Here is a 27,540-nt window from a genome sequence, read left to right as displayed (position 1 = left end):
TTAACTCAAACTCTATCGGGAAATGGTCGCTCACCCCCAGTGCCTGCAAGACAAGGGCACAGAGGGTTCAGAGTGGCTGCCCCCGGTCTCTCCAAGCCCTGTCCCAGGTGGGACATGGATGTGGGGACGTGCAACGCAAGCATTGCATCCCTTTGGGAAGATGCAGCAGTTTTATGGCCAGGACCATGTTCAGAACTGCCTGGACACTGCTGGCTTTGCACTCCTGTGTTAGCCCTTGCCCTGCTGCTACAGAGGCTGTGCTGTGCCTACCTGCTCCTCAGTCATCTGAAAGTCCTTCTGGAAATCAAAGATATTGGCAGAGTGTGGCACGACAGCGTGGATGAGCTTCTGTCCGCTGACTACGATCCTGCAAGGACCAAGGGAATGGGGTGCTGTGATGAGGTGCCTGACCAGCAGCAGCTGGTGAGGAGAGGGAGTGGCTGGAGGAGTGACCTGCAGGGAGTCACAGCTACGCATGGTTTGTCCTTAGCAATGGGCTTCCCACCCAGAGATGCCATCTCCTTTAGGTCCCTCCTTGGCAATGAGGCATCTAAATATCTTGGCCTGCATTGGCCTTGGAAGCTAATGCCAAATGACTTCTGTCTAAACCCACCTACCAGTGCTGGGAAGTTGAAAGCTCTGCTTTGGATACAAAATGCACAGGACACCAATGACTGGAGTCTCAGTGAAGTCCTCCTTAGATCCAGGAGCTCATTCTGCAAGAGGACTCTGGGTTCTAACAGCTGATGTATCGTTTGTCCCTGCTGAGGGAACTGCAGTGGCAGCAGGAGTTGCCACATGCCAGAGGAAGGTGAGGTGTCCCCCCTCCCCAAGCAGAACTTGGTTTTGCATTTGTCAATCCAAATTACAAATGTAAGAGCAAAAGTCATGGTGCAAAGCTGGCACAGAACAGGCAGCAGCACCTTTCTCCAGGAGTCTGCAGGACTCTCTGAGGATGAGAAGTGCTGCTGAATGACCTGCCATCTATCCCCACCTGAGCCACAGCAACAGCTGCTTGTTGCCTGAAATCCTGCCTCTTCTCCAAGCCTACTCACCAACAGGTCTGAAAAGTGCTCTGTGCTCCTGACTAGAAGCATTTGCATCACATTTTCCCTGGACACTGTTTTATCTTTGATGGCCTCATGTACATTTGTTTTCTCTGTTGGTCACTAACAGCTTTTGATATATTTTTTCACTCAGTCATAACCAGTGAGCAGTTTGGCAGTGTCCCTTTACCTGTCATATGGGCAGTTTGTGCTGCTCTTCACTGTCGTGTCATTTTTGTCACCAATCAGCCAGATGAATTCAGAGTCAGTCCTCAGCCGAATGTTCTTCCAGTGCTTTAGGGGAACGTAGCTACATCCAGCATTGAAGTCTCCCATGAAGATGAAGTTCTGGAAGGTAAGAGTTTTTTCAGAAGTTACCATGAGGACAGCTCTTCAAAAGAACACTGACAAGGACTTTTAAGGTCCATGGATGCTTCCAGTAGCCATTACAGCTCTAACAGCAGCCACTCCCTGAGTGCAGTGGGACTTCTCCTTTCTGCTGGGCACACCAGGGCATGCTGATAACAATCTTATTGGGAGATCAAATTTACTGTACAAAATGTGGAGAATTCAGTGAAAATACATCACAGAGATACTCAGAGCCTGGGTTTCATTATCAGTGTGTTTAAGGTTATCAGCTGTGAATAGTGAATAGCCTGCCAGGTGACTCTACCAAAGACCTCTTAGTAACACAGAGGTAGCAACCAACCTCGGTTTCCCAGCGCTGTTTGACATCTAAATACACATCGTAGAGCTCATCAATCTCCCGCACTGCAGTGTCTGGTGTGGTGTGCAGAGGGATTATAGCAAACTCATTGACAGCTTAAAAACAGGGCAGAAGAACAGAAAAAATGTAATGGTTAAACAGAGAATCAGTCACAAAGAAACAGAGACTGACTTGGAAGCAAGTTTTTTTTTTTTTCTCTCAGGAAGAAACAGGTTCTGTTCTGACTGTGGACCAGGGGCAATCTCTGTGTGGCTGCACAGTGTCCCCCTCCAGGCACTCAGCTGAGCCAGGGATGCTGTGCCAGTGCAGGCAAACCCTGATCAAGCACCCGTGGCAATCGCTGCTCCCACGGCCGTGCCAACGTCAGGGTGTGCATCCACCAGCCCACTGTCTGGGGCAGCAGAGGCTTTCCTGGGGCTGTGGCCTTTCCCAGACAGGCAAAATGCTGCTCTTGGAAGGAAAAGCAATGTGGGGTCTGGATGCGGCCCCTTGAGCCTTCCCTGACACACCTGGGTCCAGCCAGTGTTGCCTTGCTGACTCACCAGTGGGACAACGACACATTTCTGAGACATCTCACCGGTTTTTGGAGACTGGAACCAGATGACAAAGGGCTCTCTGGAGAAGACATCCTCGTCCCCAGGCTGGGTGTCAGGGTACTGGTAGGTTTGTTTCACCGATACCAGATGTTGCCTGCGGCAGAATGGACAGGATAGGGGATGTCGCGTTTGTGTCTCAATAGGACATGTCTAACACTGACTCCATGCTCTGACCCAGGTCATGGTCTGGGACAGATACAGCAACACAGGTGGCTGTGTCTGGGATGATCCCCACACCCGGGGACAACCCATCCCACCCACACAGCCTGCACCTCTCCAGCTCCCTCAGAGCAAAGACACCACCACATCCAGCCTGCCTCTGTGGGGCTGTGACCCAGAGGGCAGGATGAGAGCTGGCTTGCTGGCAAGGGGCCTCACTCACCTGTAGATGAAGATGTACTGCTCCTTGTAGCTGTTCCTGCCCAGCCTCTGGCTGGCAATGCACCTGTATTCCTCCTCTGGCTCCTTCAGGTGACTGGAAGGAAAGTGGTGTTCCTGAGTTCATTTCTGCACTCCAAAGGGGTTGAGAGGGAGGTAATTTTGCCTGTGCCCAAGGGTGTGGGACATTTCCTGCCTGACCTCAGATGCAGATGGGTTAAAAGACACTAAACTCTTCTCAAGAGCTGGCCCCTTTCTCCAGCGCTGGCTCTTTATTCCACCTTCTCCCTGCTCACTGCAGCCTCTGTCTGTCCTTCAGCTGGGTCTCATGTCCAGCCAGCCAAATGCTGCTGTTTTGTCTGGGCTGTCACTCCAGGCTGTCAATCCCTAATCTAAAGCAATTCCCAGCCCTGCAGGAAGGTGACTGTCCTGCTGCAGCCTGGTGCCAGCCTGGCAAGGGCATTTCCCCTCCTTTCTTTTTTCCTTTGGGAATTAATCTGTAGCAAATTGAATTTAACTTGGTTATACTGATTTTAAAATGTTTTCTACAGTGGTCTGGAGCTGGCTTTGTCCCTGTCCCTCAGCAAGACTGCCAGAGCCTGGCCCTTCCTCGATGCTGGGACAGAGCCCAAATCCTAAGATTTCGCCCCAGTAGGGTGACGCTGAGCAGAGCACAAGCTCTTGCCGAGCATCTTTCCCAAAATTTGCCCATTTGCCCTTGGCCACCCTACCTGGTGAGCTTCTCCACCAGGAGAGGACAAACGCGGTTCTTGTTGTCCTTTATTTCCATCAGCAACATGATGTCACAGCGAGAAATTATCTGCAAGGGGAAGAAGCAGGAGGAAGTTCACACGTGGGGGGTTTTGGAGGATTAGGAAGGGGTTAGAAAGAAATGGCTACTGGTGTGGGGGAAGTCCTCTGTGGAAGAAGCGCCACTCAGCTTGCGATCATGGGAGGGGAGCAGTGGCTGGAGAGAAGCTCTTCTGCTTTCAGAGCTGCTGCACGCCCCAGCATGAGCTGGGAGAGGAAACTCGGGAGCAGAGTGGTTTCAGATTTAGTGAAAAACTTCTGCACTTTCCCCCGAGGAGGAAGTGTGGAGGGTAAGGGGCAGAAAGAGCCACTGCTGTGAGCCTGATGCCCCCCTGCCACTGCTGGGGTGCTGCCACTGCCCAATCCCCTTTCCCTACCGTCAGCATTCACCTCTCCCAGTCTGTTGCAGACCCTCTGAAACAGCCCCTGGAGCCCAGAGCAACCTCCTCCCTGAAAACAGGGCTGCACAGCTCAGAGGGACGGTGGGGCTCAGCTCCTGCAGCTGCTGTTGGGATTCCCCACAGGAAAGCCCAGATCACACTCAGCCTAGCATGGTCAGGGGCTTCTCTCCACCCCTGGTTTCATTGTTCTTTAAACTTTGTGGGTGATTTCTGACAGAAAAAAAGCCCCTTTTTGCCAATTGTAACTTACCCATAATTACCTAAATTATCCATTAGTAGACACTGCCCACAGCGATGACAGTACAAGAAGAACGGTCTGGAAATGCAAAGCCCACACAAACCCCTCTTCTCTGGCAGTTTGCAATCAAAGGATTAAAACCCAACTGCATGGTGCCACTCCTCGCTGGTGCCATTCAGGACACAAAGCCGTGCCACTAACACCGAGCACCGCGATCTCCCTTACTGTGGCATCTTGGAGGGCACTTGCAAAAGTTAAAGTCTAAAATGTTGTCCTTTTAAAAGGCAGAGTTATCTTCAGCTGCTGCAGAGGAAGCCTGATGGTGAGGGTTTGCTCACATAAATTAGCAATTGTGCTTTTCAGATTTCTATCAGACTCTAATATGACAGATACTCTCTGCTGTCCTGAGAATAGGTTTAATTAGATGAGAATATTTCAGAATGATTAGCACATAAGGAAGTCAAATAATGTATCACAAAACAAAGCTCTGTGGATTCAAAGCGAAAATCACTTTTACTGTGCACTGAGGTTTTCCTCCTTTCCTAACTCCATTTTCCAAAGGAAACAGCAAATGTTGTTTCTGTTATATTCTCACTCAAGCTAAAATAACGGCAAACATCCTGTTCAACCACAGGCTGATTTTTACTTTCAGAGTACAATATTTCTTAAATTATGCACTCATTTTTTCACTTGAAAAGAAAAATAAAGTGGGAGATAAATAAAATGCAAGATTCCACAGCTAAGAAACACTCAGAAAACTCAGTGTCTCATCCAGGCAAACAAACGTACCTTTACCACGGCGTCGACGACTTCGGGTCTGGCTATTTTGGTTTCTCCGAAAGACCTCACATTGAAGGAACAAAGTTTTAAGCACAGAGATGGGTTGAAATTGAGGAGTGAAAGTAAGAAGAGGAGCAACATCTTGAGGGACTTGAGCAAAATGAGTTGCTGCCAGTGAGCCTATAAATATGTATGTGTGTGTGTTTATGCATCCGTCCCTCTGCGGCTGGTTGGGAGGTCAGATTGAGCAGTCAGCTGTATCCATCACAAACAGGAATCACCATTTCCTCCTTTCCTTCATTTCCATCTCCCAGCACAAAGCAGCATGGAGACTTTGAACTTCTTGCCTTGGGGGGAAAAGTGGCTCTGCTGAGCCAACCTCCCTGTCCTGGCAGAGCAACTGCTCAACCAGGACTCAGGATCCCTCCCCACAGAGAGACACCCATTGTGGGATGCCTGCCATGACTGAGCACTAGCTGGGACCACTCCAGGCAGTGCTGGGCCAGGACCAGGCTCCCTGGGCCAGTCCAAGCCCGAGGTCAAGACCAGGAGATGGATGGGGTAGATGGTGAGAGGGTCTGGGAAGCAGCAGGGGGTTCTGGAGGGCACCAGAAGCCCCATTGGAAGGGGCTGCAGGGCAGCCATGGGAAGATACGTGATGCCCCAACAATGTCCCTCAAACTCCTGGCCAGGTGTTCCCAGCACAGCAGTCTTGGTATGTGCATGTGGGTCTGGACTGTGCTGTGAGGTGGAAGGGCACAGATGAGTTTGGATAAAACAACACTTGAGTGAGGATACTACAGTTGGGATGGCTCGGCCACCAAAGTGGCTTCTGCAGGGAAACCATCCCCCTGCCCTCCCTTAATCCTCTGCCACATGTCAGCCCTCAGCCAGAGACACATTTTTGGCCCCCAATCAAGTATAATGGCAGGAGGTATAACAACAGGTCAAGCTAAATGACATATCTTTAAGCGTCTTGGATTTTTCTCCCAGTGCCTACAGGGTGCTTTCGTATCCTCCTTCCTTTCTCTGGGAACAGCCACGCAGCCTGCCTGCACCCCCAGTGCCCTGCCCACACAGCCACCCATGCAGGTCTGGATCCAGAGGCACCAGCCCACAGCTCCGAACACCATCTGAACCAACTGAACAGGCTCAGATGGAGCTGGCACAAAGTGCAGTTCATGGAGGGGCTCCCAAAGACACAGCACAGCTGAAAGCAGTGGGATCCAGGTCTTGCTGGGGAGGCAGCTGCAGCTCTCCAGGGACTGTGCTGCAGACGTTGGAATGGGCACCACAAATCCCTTCTGGCCAGACAGGGATTTGGAGCACGGGCTGCTGGCAAGGGGCACGCCACTGCACTGCCCCAGTGTTTGCTAACACAGAGCTAAGGGGAAGTGGGCATGTGACCCTCTGACATAACAGAGCTTGGGCACTGCTTCCTCTCTGCTGGGTCTCCCAGTGAGCTGGCCCCAGGCAGGACAGGCTCTGGAGAAAACTAATAAAGAGAGAGCGAAAATGAAGGTCTTAGGGGTTGTAAATCTCCCACTCGACCTTCCTGAAAGCACAGCCTGAGCTAAGGGCTTGCAACAGCAGCTGCAGCCTCGGGGTCAAAGTCATCAAAACCCGCAGCTGTCCCCAAAATGAGGCTTGTTTTGGCTACCCTGGCATCAAAGAGCAAATGTTTGTTGTGGTGCCCATGAAGGGTCCGACCCTGAACCGTGCCTGTCAGTGCTGTGTTTGTCCCCAGGGCTCCTGGCTTATCAGCCTCCCCTTGCCCCTCCACCTCAGGCGTTAGCAGGGGGACAGGCAGCGTCCAGGTGACCTGTGTAGGGGCACACGGGGAGCTCACACTCCTTTCTGCACCGCTTTATCTCCCTGTTTACTGCACTTTCTGTGTGTGTACTCTTTGCTCCTTATCAGACCATAAAACAGCCTCGATGGTGCGTGAACACTGACAGTTCAGGCCTGCCCTGCTCTTGAACAAGAGGGTGAAGCTGCTGGTGAAACCAGCACAGGTTGGGGTTTCTGTCCCTACATGGAATGATGTCAGGTGAGCAGCACCTGTGGGACATGCCTTAATAAAGCCCCTCCTCAGCCTCTCCCTCCTCCCAGGTGATGAGACTGGAAGCAATGCCAAAGCCAGTCTGGTTAAGAGCTCAGAGCAGTGAGTAGGTGCTGTCCTTCAGCCGAGCTTTGCTGACAGACCCCGCTGGGCGTGTGGTAGCTGTGGCTGGTACGTCGCTACCTCTGGGGCAGCAGTTCAGCCCTGCATCTTCTTTCTGCTCCCAAGGAGGTGCTGTGGGATGGATGGTGGGATGTGTGCCTGTGTAAGTGCCTGCTTAGGGTCCCCATGGGACACTGGGGTACGAGGGTCCAGCAGCGATGTGGGGGTTCCTCCTCTCCCTTCAGGCACAGACTCTTCCTTTTGGCCACGTCCTGGTTGCCCTTGGGTCACCCCCAAAATTGCTTTTCCTGGCAGAGATGGATCTCTGAGGTTTCCTGTGCCTTTCTGGGAGGGTTGTAGGCAGACACTGTGGTGTGAGCCCACATTCCCCCTGCTCTGGCAGAGGAAGCCTATTCTGGGCTTGAAGCGCCACGTGACTCACGGGGTGTTCAGTGAGGGGGAGCACCTATGGGGTGTGAGGTCACCCTGGGACTGTCCTGAAGCTTTATTTCTCCCCTGTGGGCGAGGCGTGGTGTCTCTGTGCTGGTCAGGGGTTTGATACCGCTGGGGTCACCAGTGCTGCTGTGTCCTTTCTACAAAGAGTGCAAAGGCTGGCCCACTCTGCCTGAGCCCTGGTCTGTTGGGGTGCCCCTGCTGCCCCACTGAACAGCCCCATTAGTCTGTCCCCCCCAAAGGGGAGCATGTGGCTCCAGGGAAGCACAAGCAGAATCACTTTCTTTTGGGCAAATGAAATGACCTTTGGATTCTTGGTGACCTTACCACAACCATCAGGCAGAGTATTTTATCTCAGTCTCCTGGAATTTCAGGTTAATAAGTACCAAACCACTGGGGCCATTTCATGTTTCTAAAGTTCATAGCTGGGCTGCAGACCAAATATGGTCATTTGGGAAGCAGCTTCAGTGCCAACATAATGGCAATAAGTGTCCTGGAATGACCCTCTGGAATCTTGGTGTAATGGAGGGTAAAAGTATTTGGTGCACAAGATACTTGGAATGTTTTGAATCAATTCTTTGATGCTTAATTTTTATTTATAATTCTGGAAGGTATGTTGTTCTATTTAATGACTGTTAGGGCATAATTCCTTTGCTGATCCAGGACTCTGATAGGGTTTTCTTTTCCAACTGTGTACGTCAGTATTGTTCAGCCAGTGGCGTGAAGCGTGACAGCGTGCCTGCTGTAAGGCGGGCCAAGGAAAAATGCCTCATCATGTTTTCAGTTTCTTGAATGAGGCTGTTTAGTTGAGCTGCAGGGCAGCACACGGTAATCTGAAATACAGGCTTTGATGCGTGACGAGGAGATGAGGCTTTGAAGTTATCCCTCTAGAAAGATGTTGCAGCCACCAAATAAGGCGGTTTTGTGACATTAAGTACACCTGCATTGTTAGCAGTGAAAGATGTAATTAAAATGTGTGTAATATATGCATTAACTTTGAGTAGATTTAAGAAGGTATTATTTAAAGCTATTAAATGGAAAGTAGGTCTGGCTTTATGATGCTTCAAAAGGTGGGAGCATGTGTTTGTCCCAGGTTGTGCAATGAAGCCACTGAAGAGTGACAGGGCAGCTGCTGAAAGCGGTGCCCAGGGGAGTTATTTACCCCTGTGCTCACTGGGAGCTGCTGTTTGCAAACTGGAGTGGGATCTTATCACTGTCCTGGGGGGTGAATTTTGGTAGCTGTGTGTTGCTAAAGTCTCACACTGCTTGGGGCATGGCAAGGCCTTCTTCAACAGCAGGTCCCACGCTGGGCTCTGGGGCACCCGCCTGCCCCACAGTCCCCCAGGGATCGCTTGTGGCACGGTGCCACAGGGCCACCACCACGTGAGTGGAAATAGATGGGGACTCGTCACCCTGGGAAAGATGATTCACCTCACCAAAGCAGTGTGCCGTCACTTGTTATGATTACAAACAGCCTCACCATGTGCCCTGGGGATCCATCACCCAGCAGGGGGAAATAATATGGAAACTTTTCATCTGGTGGAGCAATGCTGCTGCTCAGCTTGGTGAGGCACAAGCTGGAGGTCTCCACAGCTACCCTGGCCTGAATCCAACCAGAGCTTCCACCTTCCTATGGAAAACAAGATTGTTTACATGAAAGTCTTGCTGACTGGTTTCTGCCACGGGACAGCTAATTCTGATTATTTTTAACTTTTTTTTATCCTCTGGTTGCTCTGATTTACAGAGACATTTTGTTTCTAAGTGGATCATAAGTCATTGTTGTGGTCATCCTATGTCCTGCTCACAGCACCAAAGCTGTGCTCTTGTGCTGGTGGGAAGCTCAGCTTCTGACCCTGGCACTGGGAATGAGTAATTTTCCACTGAGGGCCAGGAGAGCTGGCGCTGGGCTCCAAAATGCCAGCAGCCTTGAGGGGTGACGCAGGGGTGACTCGGTCCTCACCAGCTGCCGCATTTGTGTGATGAGTTGTGTCTGTGGGCTGAGAGGAAAAACAAAATTCATGGAACAGGTCAGTGCAGGCACTGGCCTTTAAATTAGGCTTGCCACAGCACAGCCACCCCAAGCATGGCCTCACAGGGTCTGAGGAGGTGTCCTTAGGAGCTCATCTGCTCCCTGTGGGGACAGGGAGCCCAGCTGTGCCCTGTGCCCTCCCCACAGCCTCCCACGCCATTTGGAGAGTCCAAGGTCTCTTCCACTTTGCTGGGACAGAGGATCAGCCTCTGCCTAGCAAAGTCATCACAGCATTGCAGACTGCCTCACCAGGGCTGTGACCTGTTGAAGCTGTTGCCTCATCCCAACAGTGGTTGGCTCGGGACAGCCCTGATGATCCCTCCTTTCCCCGTTGCCAGTGAAGGAGTCTCCCAGTGACTCTTCCCTGTGGCTGCACGCTGAGATTGCAAGAGCAGGTTCCCTGGTTGGCTCATGCCGTGTTTCTACATGAAACCACTGCAAGCCTCTCCTTCAGCTTCTCTATTTTAAGGGCCATAATTTGCCATGACTATATCGAGGGACTTCCCACCAGGTGGCCTGGAATAGCCATCGGGTGGGTAATCCATCCGTGGAGTGAGTCAGTGCTGCCCTGCACGTGTCCCACGGGAGCCTTTGGCCATGCACGAGAAAGTTGAACAAACAAATGCGACTGTAAACAATGTCTGGAGGGATGTGAAATACCTCCCATGTCCGATTAGGTCACTTTAGCGGAAGCGCAGCTTTGTTTAGCCCAGCTTGACTGGGAAGCTCTTTAAAGAAAACCCAAAACAGGCTGTGCCTCACCTTCACCAGGCCACCTAAACCCCTTGATTTTAGTTGTAAATCTCTTCTAACAGCTCATGTTATCAAAAGTTTATGGTTATCGTAGTAAACTCTGACCCGGGAAGCCATTTATACCAGTTATCTCATGTCTCCTAGCCTGGCAGACCAAAAGGACATCCCTTATCAAAGCACAGGTGGGGTGAGGATTTGACCCAATTTGCATTTACTCAGGAGCTGATCTCATTTCCAATTTAATTAAGTTTTCTCAGATTTTTTGGCCTATCTTCAAGGTACACACCAGTCTGATATATGACCCAAGGGGAATGAACATAAATTGCTTATAGCAAAAGGATTCGGGTGGCAGTTTTAAATTAAAACAGAGCAGATTTTAAATGCAGGTTGAAATGCAGCTTCTGAGAGCAAGCAGTGTCATCTGTTGGGAAGAGAGAGCAGGTAACAGGCTTGTAACCTAAATGGCAGACTTACTTTCATACCTGAAATGGGACTTTTATCAGTGGGATGCTCTGATTTCAACCTTTGTGCCCTTTCCACAGGAAAGAGGGCAGATCTTTGTGCTCCCTGATCACAGCCCACACCAGGACCTGGGAAGGGGACAGCTGTCCCCCATTCCCGTTCTTGCTCCCAGGCCTGGTGCAAGGGGGCTGTGAGGTCTCCCTGTGGGGTGCAGCACTGCATTCCCCTTCGTATCTCTGTGGCAGTCGTCTTGCATCCCCTTTACCTCCCTGTTGTAACCCCTATTGTATCCGCCCTTGTATCTTCTTGTTGTAACCCTGTTGCTGCCATTATCAAATTCCCTTTTTTATTCCTGTTGCATCCCCATGGCAACCCCATTGTATAACTTCTGTAATCTCATTGGATCTTCCTTGAATCCCTGCTGTGTGTCCCTTGCATACCCCCATCCATCTTTGTTGTATCCCTGTTGTAACTGCATACCCCAATGTACCCCCTGCACACCCTAAATCAACTACAGCCTTCCCTTGCACCCCCACTTGTCGCATCAAATCCCTCTGTTGCCACTCTGTATCCCCCCTTGCACCTCATTGTAGCCCCTCTTCCGTCCCTCTTATACCACATCTTATATCCCACCTTGCATCCCAGTTATGTACCACACGCATTCCCACTGCAGTCCAGTTTCATTCCCCTGCTGCCACCCCACCGAATTCCCATTATATCTCCCTTTACAGCTCCACTGCATCCCCCCACTGCACCCCACTTTTCACCCCTGTTCCCTCCCATGGGAACCCCATTACTTCTCCCCTTGCACTCTTTTGCAGCTTCACTGCACCCTCCCCTTGCACCTCCACTGACGTCCCTTCGCACCCCCCCACTGTAGCCACCTTGTAGCCCCTGTGCACCCCCATTACACCCCACCTGCAGCCCCCCACTGCACCTCCCTTCCACCCCTGTGGCAATCCTCCTTGTACCCTCATGGAAGTCCCATTACGTTCCCCACTTGTACTCCCACCACGGTCCTATTTCATCCTTCCTTGAGCTTCCATTAATGTCCCTTTACACGCCCCCACTGTAGCCACCTTTCAGCCCTTGGGCACCCCGGTTATAACCCCAAAGCCGCCCTATTACATCCCCCCTTGCACCGCGTTGCAGCCCTCCCTTCCCCCCCTATTTCATGGCCCTTTCACCCCGGCTGTATCCCGCCTATCCCCCCTCGGCATCCCGCCCCGCGGAGCCGCATCCCCGCCTCTCGCTGCGCCCCGCGGAGCCGCACCGGCGCTGGGGGAGGGCGCAGCGGAGCCGCCGCGTTTCGCCGCTCGGCGCTGCCATTACGGCTCGGCTCGGCTCGGCTCGGCACGGTGAGAGGCGGGGGGGGGGGGGGGGGGGGGGGGGGGGGGGGGGGGGGGGGGGGGGGGGGGGGGGGGGGGGGGGGGGGGGGGGGGGGGGGGCGGGATGCGGGGCTGAGAGCAGCAGTGACAGAACCGGGGGGCGACCGAGGGGGCAGCCGTTCCCGCGTCCGGTCTCCCCGCTCCCCTCCCTGGCGGTGGGCTGGAGACCGGGAGCAAAGCCAAAAATGCAAGAACTAATTTCAGATGTATATTTCCAAAGATTTAATTAATTTGTCTTTAAATTCTCCCCCTCTCCAACGATTAATCATCTGATGGCACGGGGGTTGGAACAAGATGATCTTTAAGGCCCCTTCCAACCCAAACCGTTCTATGATACTACACGATTCTGTGTTCTCGGCTGCTGCTGTTTGGAGGATGCTGTCATTTGGCTGGAGGAGGATGCTTTGGGTGGGGGGAGGAGGAACTTTGTGCTGGGAGAAGGGGCCGGGATGTGGCTCCCGGATACTCCTACCCCATCCCTCCCCAACCCTTTCCTACCCCCCCACCCCCACATTCGCCAGGAGAGGGCTGAGTCCGGGCGCGCTCGTGACATCGGCTGTGCCGTGCATGCCCCGCTGCGTGCGTGTGCGGCAGGATGAGGATGGCGACGGGGTCCGGAAGGAGGATGTGCACGTTATGAATTTCTAAAACAGCAGCTGGCTGGCAGCACAGCCTCCTTCGGTCGTGCTTTTCATCCACCTTGTCCCCAGGCTGGCTGGCAGTGACACAGAGCTCGTCCCTGCACATTCCCAGCCTGGGGTGAAGCAGCGGGGTCGGGGGCCAGCCCGGACTCTCCAGCTCATGTTTGAGCCATGTTGCATAGATACAAATGTGTCAGAGATACATGTTTTGTGAAATGGTGCTGCAGAAATAATGACCTCATTTCTGCCATCTATAAATAAATGAAGGTGAAAGGGCGCATTTCCTACTCTCGTCTCACTCTGGAGGCTGGATTAAGATTGAGAGCTGTCTGGCTGACAGACAGAGATCATTCACTAATAGATATTAAACTACGACTTCACTGTGATTGGCATCTAAAGGATCACCCAGCAAACTACACCACTGGAGAATTGTTATATTAGTTATGTCATCATTTACGGTCAATATTATTTTTCTGGCTGCTGAGGATGCCAAGGGTAAGGCAGTTTCAAAGGGAAAGGCGTCACTTGCATGTTTTGGGTTTTATTTCTTACATAGTTAGTAGTGTGAGTTGATGTTTCTGGGGGCCACATCTCAATCACTGAGGTCCCTCAAAGCTCCCCGCTTCTGCAGTGGGATCTGAAAATGGGTTGATATTTTTTCTTTTTCAAATCTTAAAAGAAAAAATAACATATACCTAAATGTGCTGCTTAGATTTCAGCTCCTTGGTGATTTAACTCTGTTGTCAGTCAGACATAGACTGCCCTGGGTGCAGGTGGGGTAAGCAAAACCTTGGGTGCAGGGCAGTCCCAATGAGTACAGCCCAGGACAACCTTTGTGCTTGAATGTTGGCATGTCTGGTCAGCGAGGGCACAGGTGTCTTTCCTGTGTTGTGAAATCCCTCCTTGGTCTTGCTCAGGGCTGCCCAGCATCTGCTGCCACTCTCCTCTTCCAACCCAGCTCCACCTTAGGATGGTTTTTGTGCTGCTGCTGCTTCTGCATCCTACGTGGGGCTTGGAAAAAATCAATAGATACACTTGAGCTGCACTGTTGGGTCTTCTCCAGACTTTCTGATATGGCCCACTCAGCTTGAAAGAGAAAAAATACTTTTGTGCCATGGCCTTGGGGACTGTTGTCAACATGCTGTCCTCTGTAGCAACCCACAGCCCCCTCCTGCCTGGCCCTTCTGCAGGTGATGAGGCTCCTGTTTGAATTTTGCACAGGGTAGGAAGTAGGAAGTAAGTGGAGATGTAGAGCCTCCCCTTAGTATCTGTCCCTGGACCATCCTTGGGTGCCTTTTTTGAGGGGTCCTCCCAGACGGGACACAGTGGTTAGTGACTGTCATTCAGCTGTCAGTGTGGGAACCTGTGCTGCTGGTTTGGAATCCCGTGCCCTGCCAGGTGCACAACAAGCTTGACATTATCACCAGGTGATCTGTTACCGCCATGATCATATGCCATTTATCAGAGTTGCCTAATTGATGTTTGCAATTTGTGAAATACTTGGAGATCCTTCTGAGAAGTGGTAACAACACTTGGGACCACTTGCTGTGACTCTTGGTCACAGGGCACCTCAAGGTGATGAATGAGCTGTGATCTGAAGACTTGCAGCTGTTACCAGGGAGCTTGCCTTTATTTTTAAGTCCGCAGTGTCTCAAGCTGGTAGCGAAGGACCGGCGCAGCACGGACGGCGATCATCCCCTGGGCACAGCACCATCGCAGGGGGCTGGCACTGTGGGTACTCCCACAAGGCTTTCGGGAGCCGCTGTCCCTGCAGCGCTGCCGGGTGCAGAGGTGGCTTTATGGGGCTGGGGTTGCTGGGGACTGTGGTGATGGTGTGGCTGCCGCTGAGTGCACAGCTAGGCCTGCTGGCATTTTGCTTCCCGCTGCCTCCATCGGAGGTAGCCATTGAGACCAGTGGCGATGCTCTGCCCACGCGGAAGGAGGCTCAGCAGCATCCTCGCCCCCGGGCACCCGTGGCCAGCAGGGGCCCCGAGCGGGGATGGCTGGGTGCGCAGGGCCGGCATTGGGCGCCGGGGCTCACGTGGTGAGCGGTGTCTGCCGCGGCCCCGCCGAAACGCTCCGGCACGGTGGGGACGGGAGACCCCCGGGATGCCCCGACCCTGTGGCCGTGGCAGTGGTGAGGGACGGGGGGATATCTCTCAGGGGTTTTCTGGCTCTCGTGCTGGGTGGCTTCGGTGCTCCCACTGATCCTCCACCGTGCATTTCCACGGCCAAAATCTGCCTGCGAGTTCAGGCCAGCGTTTTCCCTGCCTCTCCAGTAATTTCCTGCGGCTGCGCCGCGCTTCAGCCAGTCTCACACAGGGAAGCGGGGGGGCACGGAGGGCGCTTGGAAAAGTACCTTTAAGACGAAGAGGAAGGGGAAGCGAAGCTGCTTAGCGGGCTTTGTTCTAATAGCAGTAATCACCTGAAGGGCGACCGTGAGCCCACGCCGCCGGGTCCGCGCAGCCCCGGCCCTCCCCGCCGCGCCGCCCCGGCCCTGCTTCCTTCCCGATGGCCGCCTGCACTTTGCTCCTGCTTGGCACGAGTGCGCTCGACTGGCTTTATTGTATCCTCCATTACATAAATGGGGGAAAGGTTGGTCAGAAGGTGAATATGAGGCGTCTTGAAGGGAAGCTGGTGACTTAAATACTCTGAACTCGCCGGGCTGCTTGAGCCTGAAGGGAGGAGGAAAAGCAGGACTGCGATTTTGACCTTGTTTTTTTTCCCCTCTTCTGACAGTTTGTTCAGACACTGCCGCTGCCCACAGCGAGCAGGACTTGTGCCGAGAGGAGGAGGGGAACTCTGCAAGGTAAGCCGGGCTTTTTAAGGTTGTCTGCTGCTTGTATTGCTTTCTAAAAGCGGTGGTGGAGGTGGAGGTAGAGGTGGCGACCCCGCGCCAGGGAGCTCAGGGATTCCCACCGCCTCCGCTTTTCCTGCCTGCAGCCTTCTGTCGTTACGGGTCACCGGTGGGAACAATGGCGATTTTCTGTGCTTAATTTCTGCCCTGTGTTAGTGATGTAGCGAAAGGCAGCGAGCGCTCGGTGGTGGCCTCTCGGGCAGCCCTGCTCCCACGGACAAGGTTTATCGGTTGCACAAGGTGTTTATCTATGAATAAGCCGTGCTGACATCAAGGATCTTTCTTCAAAATGTTTATTAAGCGACTAACGGCGTGTTGTTGTGGCTTGAAGGCGGAAATGAGGTTTAGCTTTGTTAAGGAGGTGCCTGGTGTGGAAATATTTACAGTCTTCCTCGAATTTCAGTTGTTCCTATTTTCCCTGGGGGAAGAGGGCAAATCTGGCTGATGCTTCAGAAGTTCTGTAAGCCGTTTCTCTTGGGGGTTCGATGTGGTCCAGTGTGAGGGTGTCTGGGGGCAGGAGGCTGTGACTGTGGTGATTCTGTTCCTGTTTCGTGGCATAACATGCCATATACCACCGGGAGTCTTGCAGGAAGTAGGGATAACTCTCCCCGTCCTGGCAGGCAGAAACGTGAGGGTGGTGATGGGGGGTGGGCAGCTGGTGGGAACAAAGGCGTTGAGGATGTTTTGTTTTATTAATGTGGTATAAAAGTTCTGAGGAAAGAGCGAGCCACGAATTGGTTAGCAGGGGGAATTAGAGGAGATGAGTGTGTGGCAGCATTTAATCTCTTAATGAGAAAAATATCTCCCAGCTGCCTGCCGTGGGGAGAGTTCAGGGACAAGCAAGGCACTGTGTGGGAGCTTGCCCTTGCACCCAGTGTCCTCTGCCTGCTGTCCCTGATATTTATCTGAAGGATGCTGGGGAGCTGGGATAGGCACCTGTAATCCACATCAACTGCAAAATGTGGGGCAGAAGCGAGGATGTGGGGGTGGGGATGGGGATAAATTTGTCTCAGATAAGGGCTGGTCACCAAAGAGTGCCCTGCCAAGTTATTTCCTTCAGTTTCCGAGAACATTAATAGGCTCTGCTTCCTTGATTAGTTGGTGTCTGTGCAGAGCGATAATGAGAGCTGGGCTCAACCCATCAATTCTAGGTCAGTGGTTGTGTGCTGGGGATTTGGGATTGGGCAGGGGGAGGGGAGAAGGAGCTGGACGCCTGTCTCCAAAAAGAAATGTGGAGCCTGCCTTAAGCCAGCCCTGCCTGCACCCAATCAGGGGGAAAAGGCTGCCTGCACCCATGGTGGGGGGAAAGGCTGCCTGCACCCATCGGGGGGCTGTGCTTCCTGTGTCTGCAAAGTGTCCCAAGGGCCGTATTGATACCTGTCACCTTTGACATGTTCCATTCCTGTTAGGAGGTCCATTGCCCTTTTGTGATGTGCTCTGCTGAGAGGATAACATTGCAATAATTAGATCCATTAAGGAGCCAGAAGAAATAATGGGGTTTTAAAACTTAAGAAGACTTTGCTGTGCTCCTGAGCATTATTCTCTGCCTCTTGCAGAGCCACTTTCCTCTTCACTTGGCAGCAGAGTTCTCATCTAGCATTGACTTGTCATCGTTTCTGGGGGTTAACCTGTGATCCTTCCCTAAACGCAGGCAGGTGAGGCTGGGTGGTGAAGAGCAGCATGGACCTGGATGTGCTGAACATGTTTGTCATCGCCGGTGGCACCCTGGCTATCCCCATCCTGGCCTTCGTGGCCTCGTTCCTCCTGTGGCCCTCAGCACTTATCCGCATCTACTACTGGTGAGTTCCCGAGCCCGGCTGCTCTCCGTGTGGCACAGGGGTGGAACGGCTGCTGTTCCCAGCAGGTCCCCACATGCACACAGGTGCATGGTGGTGTGCATGGAGGTGGATGTTGCTGTGAGTAGCTTTAAGCATCTCTGTAGGAAGAAAATGTCGTTTTCTTATTGCATTTTTTGCTGTGCAGGCTTACATCTGTTAGGATTGCTCTGGCCCCTGCTGTCCCAGGGCTTTGGCTGGACTGTGTCAAGGGGCTCTTGGCCCAGCTGCCACTGCAGTGCCAGCTTGCAGGAGCTCTCCAAATCTTTCTGGGTTGTTTCCCCGAAGGACAGGACTGTGGCTGAAAAAAGCACAGTTTCCTGTCCCCCAGCCTGGCAGCCCTGGCAGTCTGGTGACCTCCCACCTCATCAATGTGGCCATGGTGTGGGTGTCCCCATGCTCACATGCTCCCTTCCCTGCTCAGCAGGCAAAGGCTTTTCTCTCACTAGTAGTTACAGACAAGGCTTTTCTCATCTCCTCTTCTTCTGGAATGGATCATCAGAGGGGATGGGACGATGCTTTTCCTTACACCCTTGCATCTTGTCCTTTCTGATTACCAGGAGGCAGGCACTACATCCATCAGTCCTCCTTTGTCCCTGGAAATCAGTGATAAGCACTCTGGCAGCTTTCCTCTCTGGGTTTGTTGCAGGGAAAAGCTGGAATAAGTCCTCAGAAGTGAAGGCAGAGTCTCATCACCCAGCACGGAGCAGGCAGCAGCGGGCAGAGTGGGCAGAATAGGCAGAGCAGGCAGCACATCAGGCTGCCCTCACATGCTGCTGGCAGATGGTGGCTTCTGCAGTCCAGCTCATGGGGTGTTCCTAAATCCAAGTGACCTCCTGTGAAAGGAAAATTTTGCCCACTGCGGCACTCAGATGATGCCTGTTTCTAATGGCACTTTAATTAACAGGCTTTTATTCACAGTACCTGAGGCTGATAAGAGGAGAGGGCATGGAATGAAAACCCCAGGAATGGCATTGTCGTTCTGCAAAGGAGAGCAGGTGGTGTGACAACCTTCTGTGTCACAGATGTCCAAGTGGTATCAGGTTTGGCAGTCAAACTGGTTTTTCTCTCTGGATATATGAGCAGCTGCTGGAAGCCAGGGCAGACTCTAATGGGTTGAGGTTCCAAGGAAGATCCCTGGAGAAACTGCTGCAGCAGAGCTGAGTGAGTGTGGTCAGGGCAAAGCCTTCTATGGCCACAAGCAGGGGTGGCAGGACAGGGCAAAGGAGGTGCAGGGGCTCATGCCGGGAGCTTGGAGGAGCCAGGGTGAGAGGGAGGTAGAGTACCCTCTGCTTCTTTTGTTCTTTTTGGTTACAGATCAGGAACCGGGTGAAAATGCATTGGGGGCAAGTTGGTCTGTGTTTGGCTGAGGGAAGGGAGTGTGTGAGCAGGGATCAGAAGGGCTGTCTTTTTTTGAAGGGTATGGTGCCCCCATCTCTCTCTCTCCCAGCATTTCTGGCAGTACAGGCATCTTGCAGGAGTAACTGCAGTGCCCTGTGTGTCATGATCACCTCTTTTGTTAGGGACAGTGGGCGAGAAGGTAGATTTGCTCTTTACTCTTCCTTTCTTATTGGCTTCTTTTTAAATTGGCCTTTTTTTGGGGGGTGAAATCACTGATTTTCCCCATCAGCAGAGGCAGGAGAGGGGCAGACAGAATGCCATACTGCCCTCCCCTTCCAGCCCCATGCAGCTCCAGCTCTGCGGCACTGCTCCTGGGAGATCCCTGGGAGGTCCCAGGGGATGCTTCTCCCTTCTCCCACAGTTCCCTGGCCCCTCCTCCTCCTCCTCTTTGTTGCTGGTCTGCAGTGTCCTCAGCCGGTGCAGTCAAGGGTCATGCTGGGTCCCCCTTGCCCGTGGTCTCACTGCTTTCCCTGCTGCTAATGCGCCTCCTTGCCTGGCACGATGTCCAGGGCTGCCCCACTGACCCGGCCTGGAGCTGCTCTGCCTGTGCTGTGACAGGGGTTAATCAGTTTAGCCACTGCCACTAAGCGAGTTAACACCTTGTTGGGGGATCAGTTCAGCTTTGCACAGATTATTTTGCCTTCTGCTGAATTGATCCATTAGGATCAGTTGCTAAAAATGTTATCATCTTGCCCATCGGTAGTTCACGCCAGTGCTTTTGAGGCAAGGACTCTTAAGACACTTATTAGGGAGAAATTCACCTCTCCTTGTAGGACCAGCACTGAGCCAAGATGCTGCTTAAGTCCCACTAGCTCCCTCGAGAAAGGGATTATGCTAAAAGAGGATTTCACTATGCATAAGCTTTGAGTGGGCAGAGAGGTAGGACAGTCCAGACATGTTGGTGACCTTGTGCTTGTGTCTTAAATAAATTCTGGTAGAACATATATTTTTCCAGTGTCTTGGCTATCAGGAGTAGCCCAGTAGTTGTCCTGACAAGGGTTATGTTTGAGCATAGGGGAAATGCAGAACAAGAGAGCCTGCTCTCTGTCTTGGGCCGCACGTCCACATCATGTGTCCAAAGTGTCACCGATAATCTCTGTCCAGGTCCTTCTGGCCGGCAGTTTCACTGCATCCTCTGAACTGCAAGAGTGTGCTGGCAGGAACTGTCCCCCTGTGCTTTCAGAGGGACAAACCTGTGGTTAGCCTGGTATCTCCTAGGGTGTCAGACCCTGTGTAAGGATGGTCCCCTCCAGTCCTTTGTGGGTATATAAATACATTTTTAAATGTTGTGTAGCTGGTCCATATGAACCAGGTTCTCCCTGGCTGGTGCTCCCAGGTGACAGTGATATTTTGGCTGGTGTGCTTGTCTGTGGGCTGATGTTCTCCCATTGATGCAGGACTGTGTCTAAATAACTCTGTGACAGATCCTCCTTACCCACCTGGAAGAACCACTTCCCTTGACCTGCCAGCCCTGCATGCTGCCTTGCCGTGTATGCTGCCTCTCCCTGGGGTCTCTCTCCTCAGACCAATCTTTGGGTGTTTTCAGTTTTACAATTGTCATTTTGGCCCATTTCCATTGCCAAAGAGTTATTCAGGGCCTTTTTAAAAACTCTTTACAGACAAAGTGTCCCCACAAACCACTTGCAGTGCAGCCATGAATAGCCAGCCACTAGTACTACACCTGTAAGGGATCGTATGGAAGCACAGGACCTGGTCCAGGGACCTGATATTCGGATTAGTCCCAGTAGTCTCATGATGGCACCAGCGTGACCCCAGCCTAACTAGCCTTAGCAAGCCATCTGTGGCTGCATTTGGATTGTCACCTGGCTTATATCGTGGCTGGGCCCTGGTCTTGTCTTGCTCACTGGTGTTTTCTCCTCATTTTCAGGTACTGGCGCCGAGCCTTGGGCATGCAGGTTAGATATGCGAACTACGATGACTATCAGTTTTGTTATTCCTATAGAGGAAGACCTGGATACCGACCGTCCATCCTGATGCTACATGGGTTCTCAGCCCACAAAGACATGTGGCTGTCCATAGTCAAGGTGGGACTCCATTTCTGTCATGGTGCTCCTTAGTGAGAATTGATGGCCCTGGGTTTGGAGGCAGCGTGGGGACCCAATGGGTGCATGCATGGGATGGGTTGATTGCGGTAGCATGTTAGGAACACCCTCCTTAGCTCCATGCTCATTGCTTGTTGGATTCCTTCATCCCTGTGACATGCAGAGCTGCCAGGGAACCTGCTGCCTCTATGGGAAGCCAGTCTTGGCCGTGCTTTCTCATCATGTCATCCCTGCTACATGAGCTGACTTACGCTGATGCACAAGTAACTGGGGCTGCTAGGAGGGGAACAACCCCCCTGCTCCCACCCATGGTCACCACTTTCCACCCCTGGGCTTTGCAGCTGTTTCCCTGCACCATAACCATCCCTGGTTTGTTTCTGCAGTTCCTGCCAAAGAACCTGCACTTGGTGTGTGTGGATATGCCCGGGCACGAGGGCACAACCCGCTCAGACTTGGATGATTACTCCATCAGTGGGCAAGCTAAGAGAATACACCAGGTAAAGCCCTAGCATTGTATTGGCTCTGCAGAGGAATGTGGGGACGTGGGCGACACGAGGGAGGTGGGGACGTGAGGGATGCTGAGCCCTGTGAGTCCTGCATTGTGCAGCCCTGCTCTCTCCCTTCACAGGCAGCCAGAGCCTCAAGCTTTTGAGTAGAATTTCTCTAATGACCCCACGCTTTTGTTTCCTCTCCCCTAACAACGCTCCTTCTGCTCCCTGCCAGTTCGTGGAGTGCATCAAGCTGAACAGAAGGCCCTTTCATCTGGTTGGCACTTCCATGGGGGGAAATGTTGCTGGTGTCTATGCTGCTCAGTACCCAGAAGATGTTTGCAGCCTGACCCTCATCTGTCCTGCAGGTGGGCAAGGCAGAGAGTCAAGACAGGGAGAGAGCAATCAGGAGCCAGTGCAGAAACCCAGGGCAGTGCTGGAGACAGAAGAGGGGTTTAGTGCAAAGCATTTTAAAATAATTTGTATTTTCAGTTTGGAAATCTCTGGCAGGGCATGGGAGAAAATCACAGCCTTGTACTTAGTGCTCTTTTCCAGGGGTTTGGCGTTTGCCCCACTGTGCCTTGGTTAGAGTTGGGACTAGGTCAAACAGGACAGGAAAATGCCTTTTCCCTTGGGATGGCAGACATTTTACATGGCATGTCTGCACCTTCTCAGTTCTGGAGAGGGAACCAAGACTGCAATAGGAAAAGCCTTCCCAACCTGGCCTCCTGAAAGCCCTGGTGTGCTGGAGGGCTGATTCTTTGGGAGCTGGAGAGCTCTGACCTCCCACCTTTGGGTTCTTTGAGTGAAAAGAGCACTTCAGCACTGGGCACACGTCAGCGAGGTGTTCCTGTGCCTGCACTGCACCCCTCCATCCCCCCATTCCCACCATCCCCTTCCTCCCCACCATCCCCTGGACGGGGTGCTCAGGGGAGCCTGGGCATGACATGCTGCAGGAGGCACTGGGGGCAGGGAGCTTCTCTGGCGGGAAGGGCTTTGCTGCATCCCAGTTGTTAGAGCAGCTCCTTCCCCCTCCCACGCAAGGAAAGCGGCTTCCAAATAAGAACTAAGGAATGAAGCAAGGCAAACGTTACCTAGTTACCAGGCTCTGGGGGCGTCAGGGTTCCCACTCCCCTCTGGGAGAGGTGTCAACTGACTCTCCGGCTCTTTCTTCGTGTAAAACCTCTGTGTGGGGGCTGCAGCAACGTTTGGGATTGTTGCCAGGGGATTTTTCCCTCAGTGGTGCATGCAGATAGGGCTGCTGACATTTTCTGTCCAATGCTGTGCAATGGCAGCCTGGGCATCAGGGTTTGCATCTGCTGACCACATAAAAATAGGTGCTATAGCTTTTACTGAAGTACTCATGCATGTCTACAGGGAATACACCTCGTGTTGTGTCAGCCTATGGGTTTGGGGGTCCCTGGAGCAGGAGGGAGGTTAGGGTATCTCTGGGTGCATAATGAGGTTGCTGTACGAACAGATATTTTCTTCCTCACTTTTTTATATTTTTTTAATGAGTGAGCAGGCAGGAAGCCAGAGGCAGGGACGAGGGAGGTCAGCACAGGGATGTTTTGTTGCTTGGGCTGTTGGGGGGTCTCGTCTGGGTTTTAGCTCATGCCCCCCTTCTCATTTTGCCCAGGCCTGCCAAGTACCACCGACAGCAAGTTCATTAAGCAGCTTCGGGAGATGCAGGAGTCCAAACGTATTGACAGGATCCCTTTAATCCCCTCAACGCCCGAGGAGATGGCGGATATGCTGAAGCTTTGCTCCTACGTTCGCTTCAAGGTGCCACAGCAGGTGAGAAGCCGATGCTGCAGTGGCTGGGAAAGGGGGCTTGGAGGTGGTGAGGGGGTTTGCTTCCCCCTGAGCCTGCAGGGTGGCAGCTGAAGTGGTGTGGGGAGTGGAACTGGAGCTGCCGTCCCTGCCATCACCCAGAGGAGACACCCTTGGCCCCACTCCCAGCACCTTTCCAGCACTTTCCCTTCAAACCCACTTTTCCGAGCTCCCTCTGGCAGTGTCCACTGGAATTCCTCCTCCCATGAAGTTTTTGGCAGCAGGCTGCGGTGTAGAAGGGTTTTTTAGTAAATATGGCCGGCAGGAAGCATTAAATAGCTAAGGCAGCTGTTGTCCGGAGCAGAGAGGGATTGTTTGCTGCTTTTTAAGTAAAAGCCATGGAAATGTTAATTGCCTATTGTCAGGCGACAGGAACTTGGCGAAGGGCTGGCTCTTAGGTTAGTTTTCCTTAGGAAGTCTGGGATGAGTAGATTGGAGAGTAAGAAAAATTTTAAGTCTATTCTTTTGGGGTTTGGGGAAAAAAAATACAAAAAAGAAGAAAAGTGCAGTCACGGCCGAGGTGGCTGCTTGCCAGGGGGAGAAATTGTATCTGCATCACAGCAGACAAAATTACTTGTTGCTGAAATATATGTTGCTTAAGTGGGGTTTCAACAGTCCCACATGCTTAGGAAGAAGCTCATGCTGGGGCCAGGCTTGTGCAGGGCATGTTGGGGTATCGGGGGCTGCTCTCAGGTGCTGTTGGGCATGCTTAGCCCTGTGTGGGGCACATGTCCCCTTTAGCAGCTCTCCTCTGCTCTTCCTGCAGATCCTCCAGGGCCTCGTTGACGTTCGCATCCCACACAATGAATTTTACCGGAAATGTAAGTGCGTGGCGGCAGCCTCCTCACCAGGCTTTCCAGCAGGATCCCCAGGGTGTGGGGATGGGCTGTCCCCAGCCCCCATGTCCCCTGCACACTGCCTGTCCCCAGCACCCCTCTGCTGCCTTGCTGAGGGTGGGAAGGAGCAACATCATTAACAGATTTGGGGACATGCCTTGGTCACTGGTAGCAATGCGCTGCCACCCCCACTGCCACCCCCACAGGTAATGGGGTCACTGGTTCACCCTCACCATCCCATATGAGTTAACAGTGCCCACGAGGAGATGGTTTGGTGGAGGGGCCCGCTGCAGCTGGGCTTGGTGGCCAGGCACGGACAGACTGTCACCATTGCATGGGTTTCCCAGTGAGGGAACGCTGACAGGACTGGCCCACAGGGACCCCTTTGAGAATGGGAGGCAAAACATCTCCCATGTAGGACTGACTCTCCTTTTGCCCTACTAGTGTTTTTAGAAATTGTGGATGAAAAGTCAAGGCACTCTCTCCATGAGAACATGAGCAAGATCAAAGCGCCGACACAGGTCATCTGGGGAAAGCAGGACCAGGTATGCAGGACCCTCCTCATCCCCCATGGACCATGTCTCCATCTCTGCCTGTGCCCACCCACGGGGGCTGTGCTGTGGAGCTGTGCACTGCTGTGCAGGGAGCTGGCACTGTGTGTCCCTGTCCCTGGTGGCTTTGGGCAGGGGGGCTTGGCAGGGAGATGGGCAGAAAGCTGACAGTCAGCTTTCCAGAGAGAGGAAAGGGCAGAGCTGGGGCTGGGGAGGGCACGGGGGCAGGTGGATGGGTAGGTGCCAGCACCAAATCTGGGAAGAGGAATGAAGTATCAGCAAAGAGAGTTGTCCTGGCAACTGGGAAGAGATGTGCTGTTTGTGGGCAGGTTTCAAGGCAAAGTTGTAGGGTTGGTTTCAGAGGCAGGAGTGGGAGGGAAGAAGTGGGAGGAAGCAAGCTGCAGGCATGCAAAGGGCTCTGTAAATGCAAGGATGTAAGTGTTTGCTTGCAATGACCCCTTTGCATTGAGCCAACAGCCAAAAAGCATCCAAGAGAGTTCCCTGCTGCACGCTGAGACTGGCACCAAGCAGTCTCTTTTCCCTGTCCCCAGGCAGGGTGCTGGCATCACAAGGACTGTGTCTGCATCCCTGCTTGGCATCTCAATTGGACTTGCAAAGGCAGCTCCAGCAGGGTTTCTATGGTGTCCAGCAAACCGCAGCTCTGACTGTTTTTCCCCTGCCATCCAGGTCCTGGATGTTTCTGGCGCCAATGTTTTAGCGAGCGCTATCCCGGACTGCCACGTGTACATCCTGGAGAACTGTGGGCACTCGGTGGTGGTGGAGCGGCCCCGCAAGACCGCCAACCTCATCCTGGAGTTCCTGGCACTGCTGCACAGCATAGACAACAACAAGAAGCAGGCGTGAGCATGGCAGGGAGCCGAGTGCCCAGGCCGGGTCTGTTAAATTGTAAAGTACTGCAGATTTGATAAGTTCTCAGGGATCTTGTACGAATCGGAGTCAATGTGCCAAAGTCCCTGAGGAAGGCAGAATCACTGATACCTAAACCTATAGCACCACTGGCACAGTGATCTAGGGGTCATTGAGCAACCTCCATAGATACAGAAACGGAAGCAGAGTATTTCCCTTTTCTACTTCAAGTAGAAATGAGCCGAAATCACCCAGCGCTCCTCACACAGCCACCCATCCTACCCGGGTTACCAGCACGTAGTTGTCCATGACATTTACCTAAACTATATATGAAGTGTAGGAAGGAGGGAGCATCCTGGACTGAGACTTACAGTATTTCTACTCCTTAGAGTCCGTCGTGTTGCATGCTGCCGTGCTGTAAGAGAGCCCCCCAGTGCTCCAGGCTTGAGTGCTCTCTGTGTAGCTCCTTAACTCGTAATTTATGCAGAAAACAACAGAAAACTTCATGTGTGGAAGTCCAACGACTGTATGTGCAAAAATGTTTACACTGAGTGGGTTTTTCTAAATCCCTGAATAGCTCCTGTGTATATGTAATGCCTTAATGTTGCCCAGGGTGTGGCGTCCATGCCGGGCCTGCCTTGCCCAGGGATGGTTCTCCCTGAGGGTGAACACAGCCAGTGGAAACGGGGTGCAGACGGCAGCTTTGCCACCGCTGTGTGAGCCAGAGGGATGGAAACCGCCCGGGGCGATTCGGTGCCCGGGCCCGAGTCAGCAATAAGCCCGTGGGCGAACTCGTCTCAGTTCCTCTATCACATCGCGCTGCTGAACACCTTGATGTAAATAACGATTTTCTTTATGAATTCTGTGAATTCTGCAAAAGCCAATGTCACTGGGACAGGCGTGAGGGGTGGGAGCGGGCTCCGTGCATGGCTGGTGCAGGACATGTGGGCTCCTGGGCTCGCTGGGCAGCCGAGGACAGAGTCAGCTGGCCTGTGAGTGCTGGGTGGTGGTGTGGAAAGGTACAGTGTGCTTTTGATGATTATGACTCCTGATCAAGTGAAATTATAGGTAGAAACAGGCGACTCTCCAGGTGCGGTCCCTCACTGCCCACCCCAGTGACAGGGCACTGGTCCCGTCCGTGGGCAGGACCAGTGGGTGCTGGAGGGCAAGGCAGTGCGTGGTGCCCTCAAAGGCAAAGCAGCCGGTGGCTGTCACCCCTCGGTCACCCCCAGCCCCCCTCCGGGGTTGACAGCAGGTGCTGCTCACGCCCCCCCCCGACTGGGTACGCACGCTTGCGGTGCTGACAGCCATCTGCGCGACGGCTCCCCGAGGTACCCCGATCTGTACATGCATCTGAGACTCCCTGCCAGCTTCTCTGGTCTTTTTAAGAGAAGAAACATTGTTCTTTTAGAAAATTAGAAATCTGCTGTTAATTGCTTGGTTATTGTTTCTACTACAGGAGTTGATTAAAAAAAAAAATAAAATTGATGATAGTTTTATGTGGTAAGAGCCAGAAAAACTTGTTGGGTATCTATATGGTTTCTCATGCCACAGATTGCTGTATGCAAAGGATTTATATGGCTATTAAAATCTAGTGATTCAAGGAGTCCACAGTGCCATGATTATTTTTTCCTTTGAGGAATAAGGGGGCTATGGTATGGGATGATACACAGCACAGGGGCCTTGTTCTGCTGCTTCTCTCCTCCCCACATTTCTGGGAGATGAAGGTTTTGGCTCAAGGAATATTTGGTAACGGAAAGAGAGATGGTGAAGACCAGGAAGGCTCGAGTCTCATCTCTTCAAAGAGTCTCATCTCAAGACAAGATAGCGACAAACAACTCAAGAAGGAAAACAAAATCTCAAGGGGCAGGGGAGTTGGGTTTTAAGCACCAAGATTCCTCTTAAAACTCTTGCAAGCGTGTTAAATACCAATTTCAGCCATA

At 52.6% G+C, this 27,540-nt stretch overlaps 2 protein-coding genes across 5 annotated transcripts in view; one reads left to right on the top strand and one right to left on the bottom strand.

Moving 5' to 3' along the window:
- Positions 1–5,187, bottom strand: part of DNASE1L3 (deoxyribonuclease 1 like 3) — a 6,019-nt gene extending 832 nt beyond the window's left edge. The window contains exons 1-8 of the mRNA XM_027884757.1: positions 4,986–5,187; positions 3,479–3,567; positions 2,752–2,844; positions 2,351–2,463; positions 1,756–1,868; positions 1,237–1,394; positions 271–367; positions 6–43 (exon numbers count right to left, since the gene is read on the bottom strand). Of these exons, the coding sequence (XP_027740558.1) occupies positions 6–43; positions 271–367; positions 1,237–1,394; positions 1,756–1,868; positions 2,351–2,463; positions 2,752–2,844; positions 3,479–3,567; positions 4,986–5,117 (833 nt within the window). The 5' untranslated portion in view covers positions 5,118–5,187. The remainder of the gene's footprint in view (positions 1–5; positions 44–270; positions 368–1,236; positions 1,395–1,755; positions 1,869–2,350; positions 2,464–2,751; positions 2,845–3,478; positions 3,568–4,985) is intronic.
- Positions 5,188–12,101: 6,914 nt separating this feature from the next.
- ABHD6 (abhydrolase domain containing 6) lies at positions 12,102–27,203 on the top strand. 4 transcript variants are annotated; one of them, XM_027884798.1, is made up of 11 exons: positions 12,159–12,195; positions 13,579–13,644; positions 15,606–15,675; positions 17,375–17,522; positions 20,848–21,004; positions 21,406–21,519; positions 21,746–21,878; positions 23,150–23,307; positions 24,110–24,164; positions 24,624–24,724; positions 25,418–27,203. In XM_027884798.1, the coding sequence occupies exons 4-11, from the start codon at positions 17,404–17,406 to the stop codon at positions 25,592–25,594; spliced, it is 1,014 nt and encodes a 337-aa protein (XP_027740599.1). In that variant the 5' UTR covers positions 12,159–12,195; positions 13,579–13,644; positions 15,606–15,675; positions 17,375–17,403; the 3' UTR covers positions 25,595–27,203. The 4 variants fall into 4 exon arrangements, with proteins under 4 accessions (XP_027740600.1, XP_027740599.1, XP_027740601.1 ...); XM_027884799.1 differs by lacking the exon at positions 13,579–13,644 and having other exon boundaries at positions 12,102–12,195; XM_027884800.1 differs by lacking the exons at positions 12,159–12,195; positions 13,579–13,644 and adding an exon at positions 14,007–15,461.
- The last annotated feature ends 337 nt before the right edge of the window (positions 27,204–27,540 follow it).

This window comes from Empidonax traillii, unplaced genomic scaffold, assembly GCF_003031625.1.
Source record: "Empidonax traillii isolate 1590-97213 ecotype Southwest subspecies unplaced genomic scaffold, ASM303162v1 scaffold155:size2260171, whole genome shotgun sequence".
In the NCBI taxonomy this organism is placed as follows: Eukaryota; Metazoa; Chordata; class Aves; order Passeriformes; family Tyrannidae; genus Empidonax; species Empidonax traillii.
The sequence above is the reverse complement of the archived record's forward strand: the minus strand, read 5'-3'. Positions and strand labels throughout refer to the sequence as shown.

Excerpts from the sequence above, each read along its gene's own strand:
- ABHD6 (XM_027884799.1), top strand. The coding sequence starts at position 17,404 with ATGGACCTGGATGTGCTGAACATGTTTGTCATCGCCGGTGGCACCCTG. Across the intron at positions 17,523-20,847 it reads CTTATCCGCATCTACTACTG|GTACTGGCGCCGAGCCTTGG; the intron begins GTGAGTTCCCGA and ends CCTCATTTTCAG. Across the intron at positions 24,725-25,417 it reads TCTGGGGAAAGCAGGACCAG|GTCCTGGATGTTTCTGGCGC; the intron begins GTATGCAGGACC and ends CCTGCCATCCAG.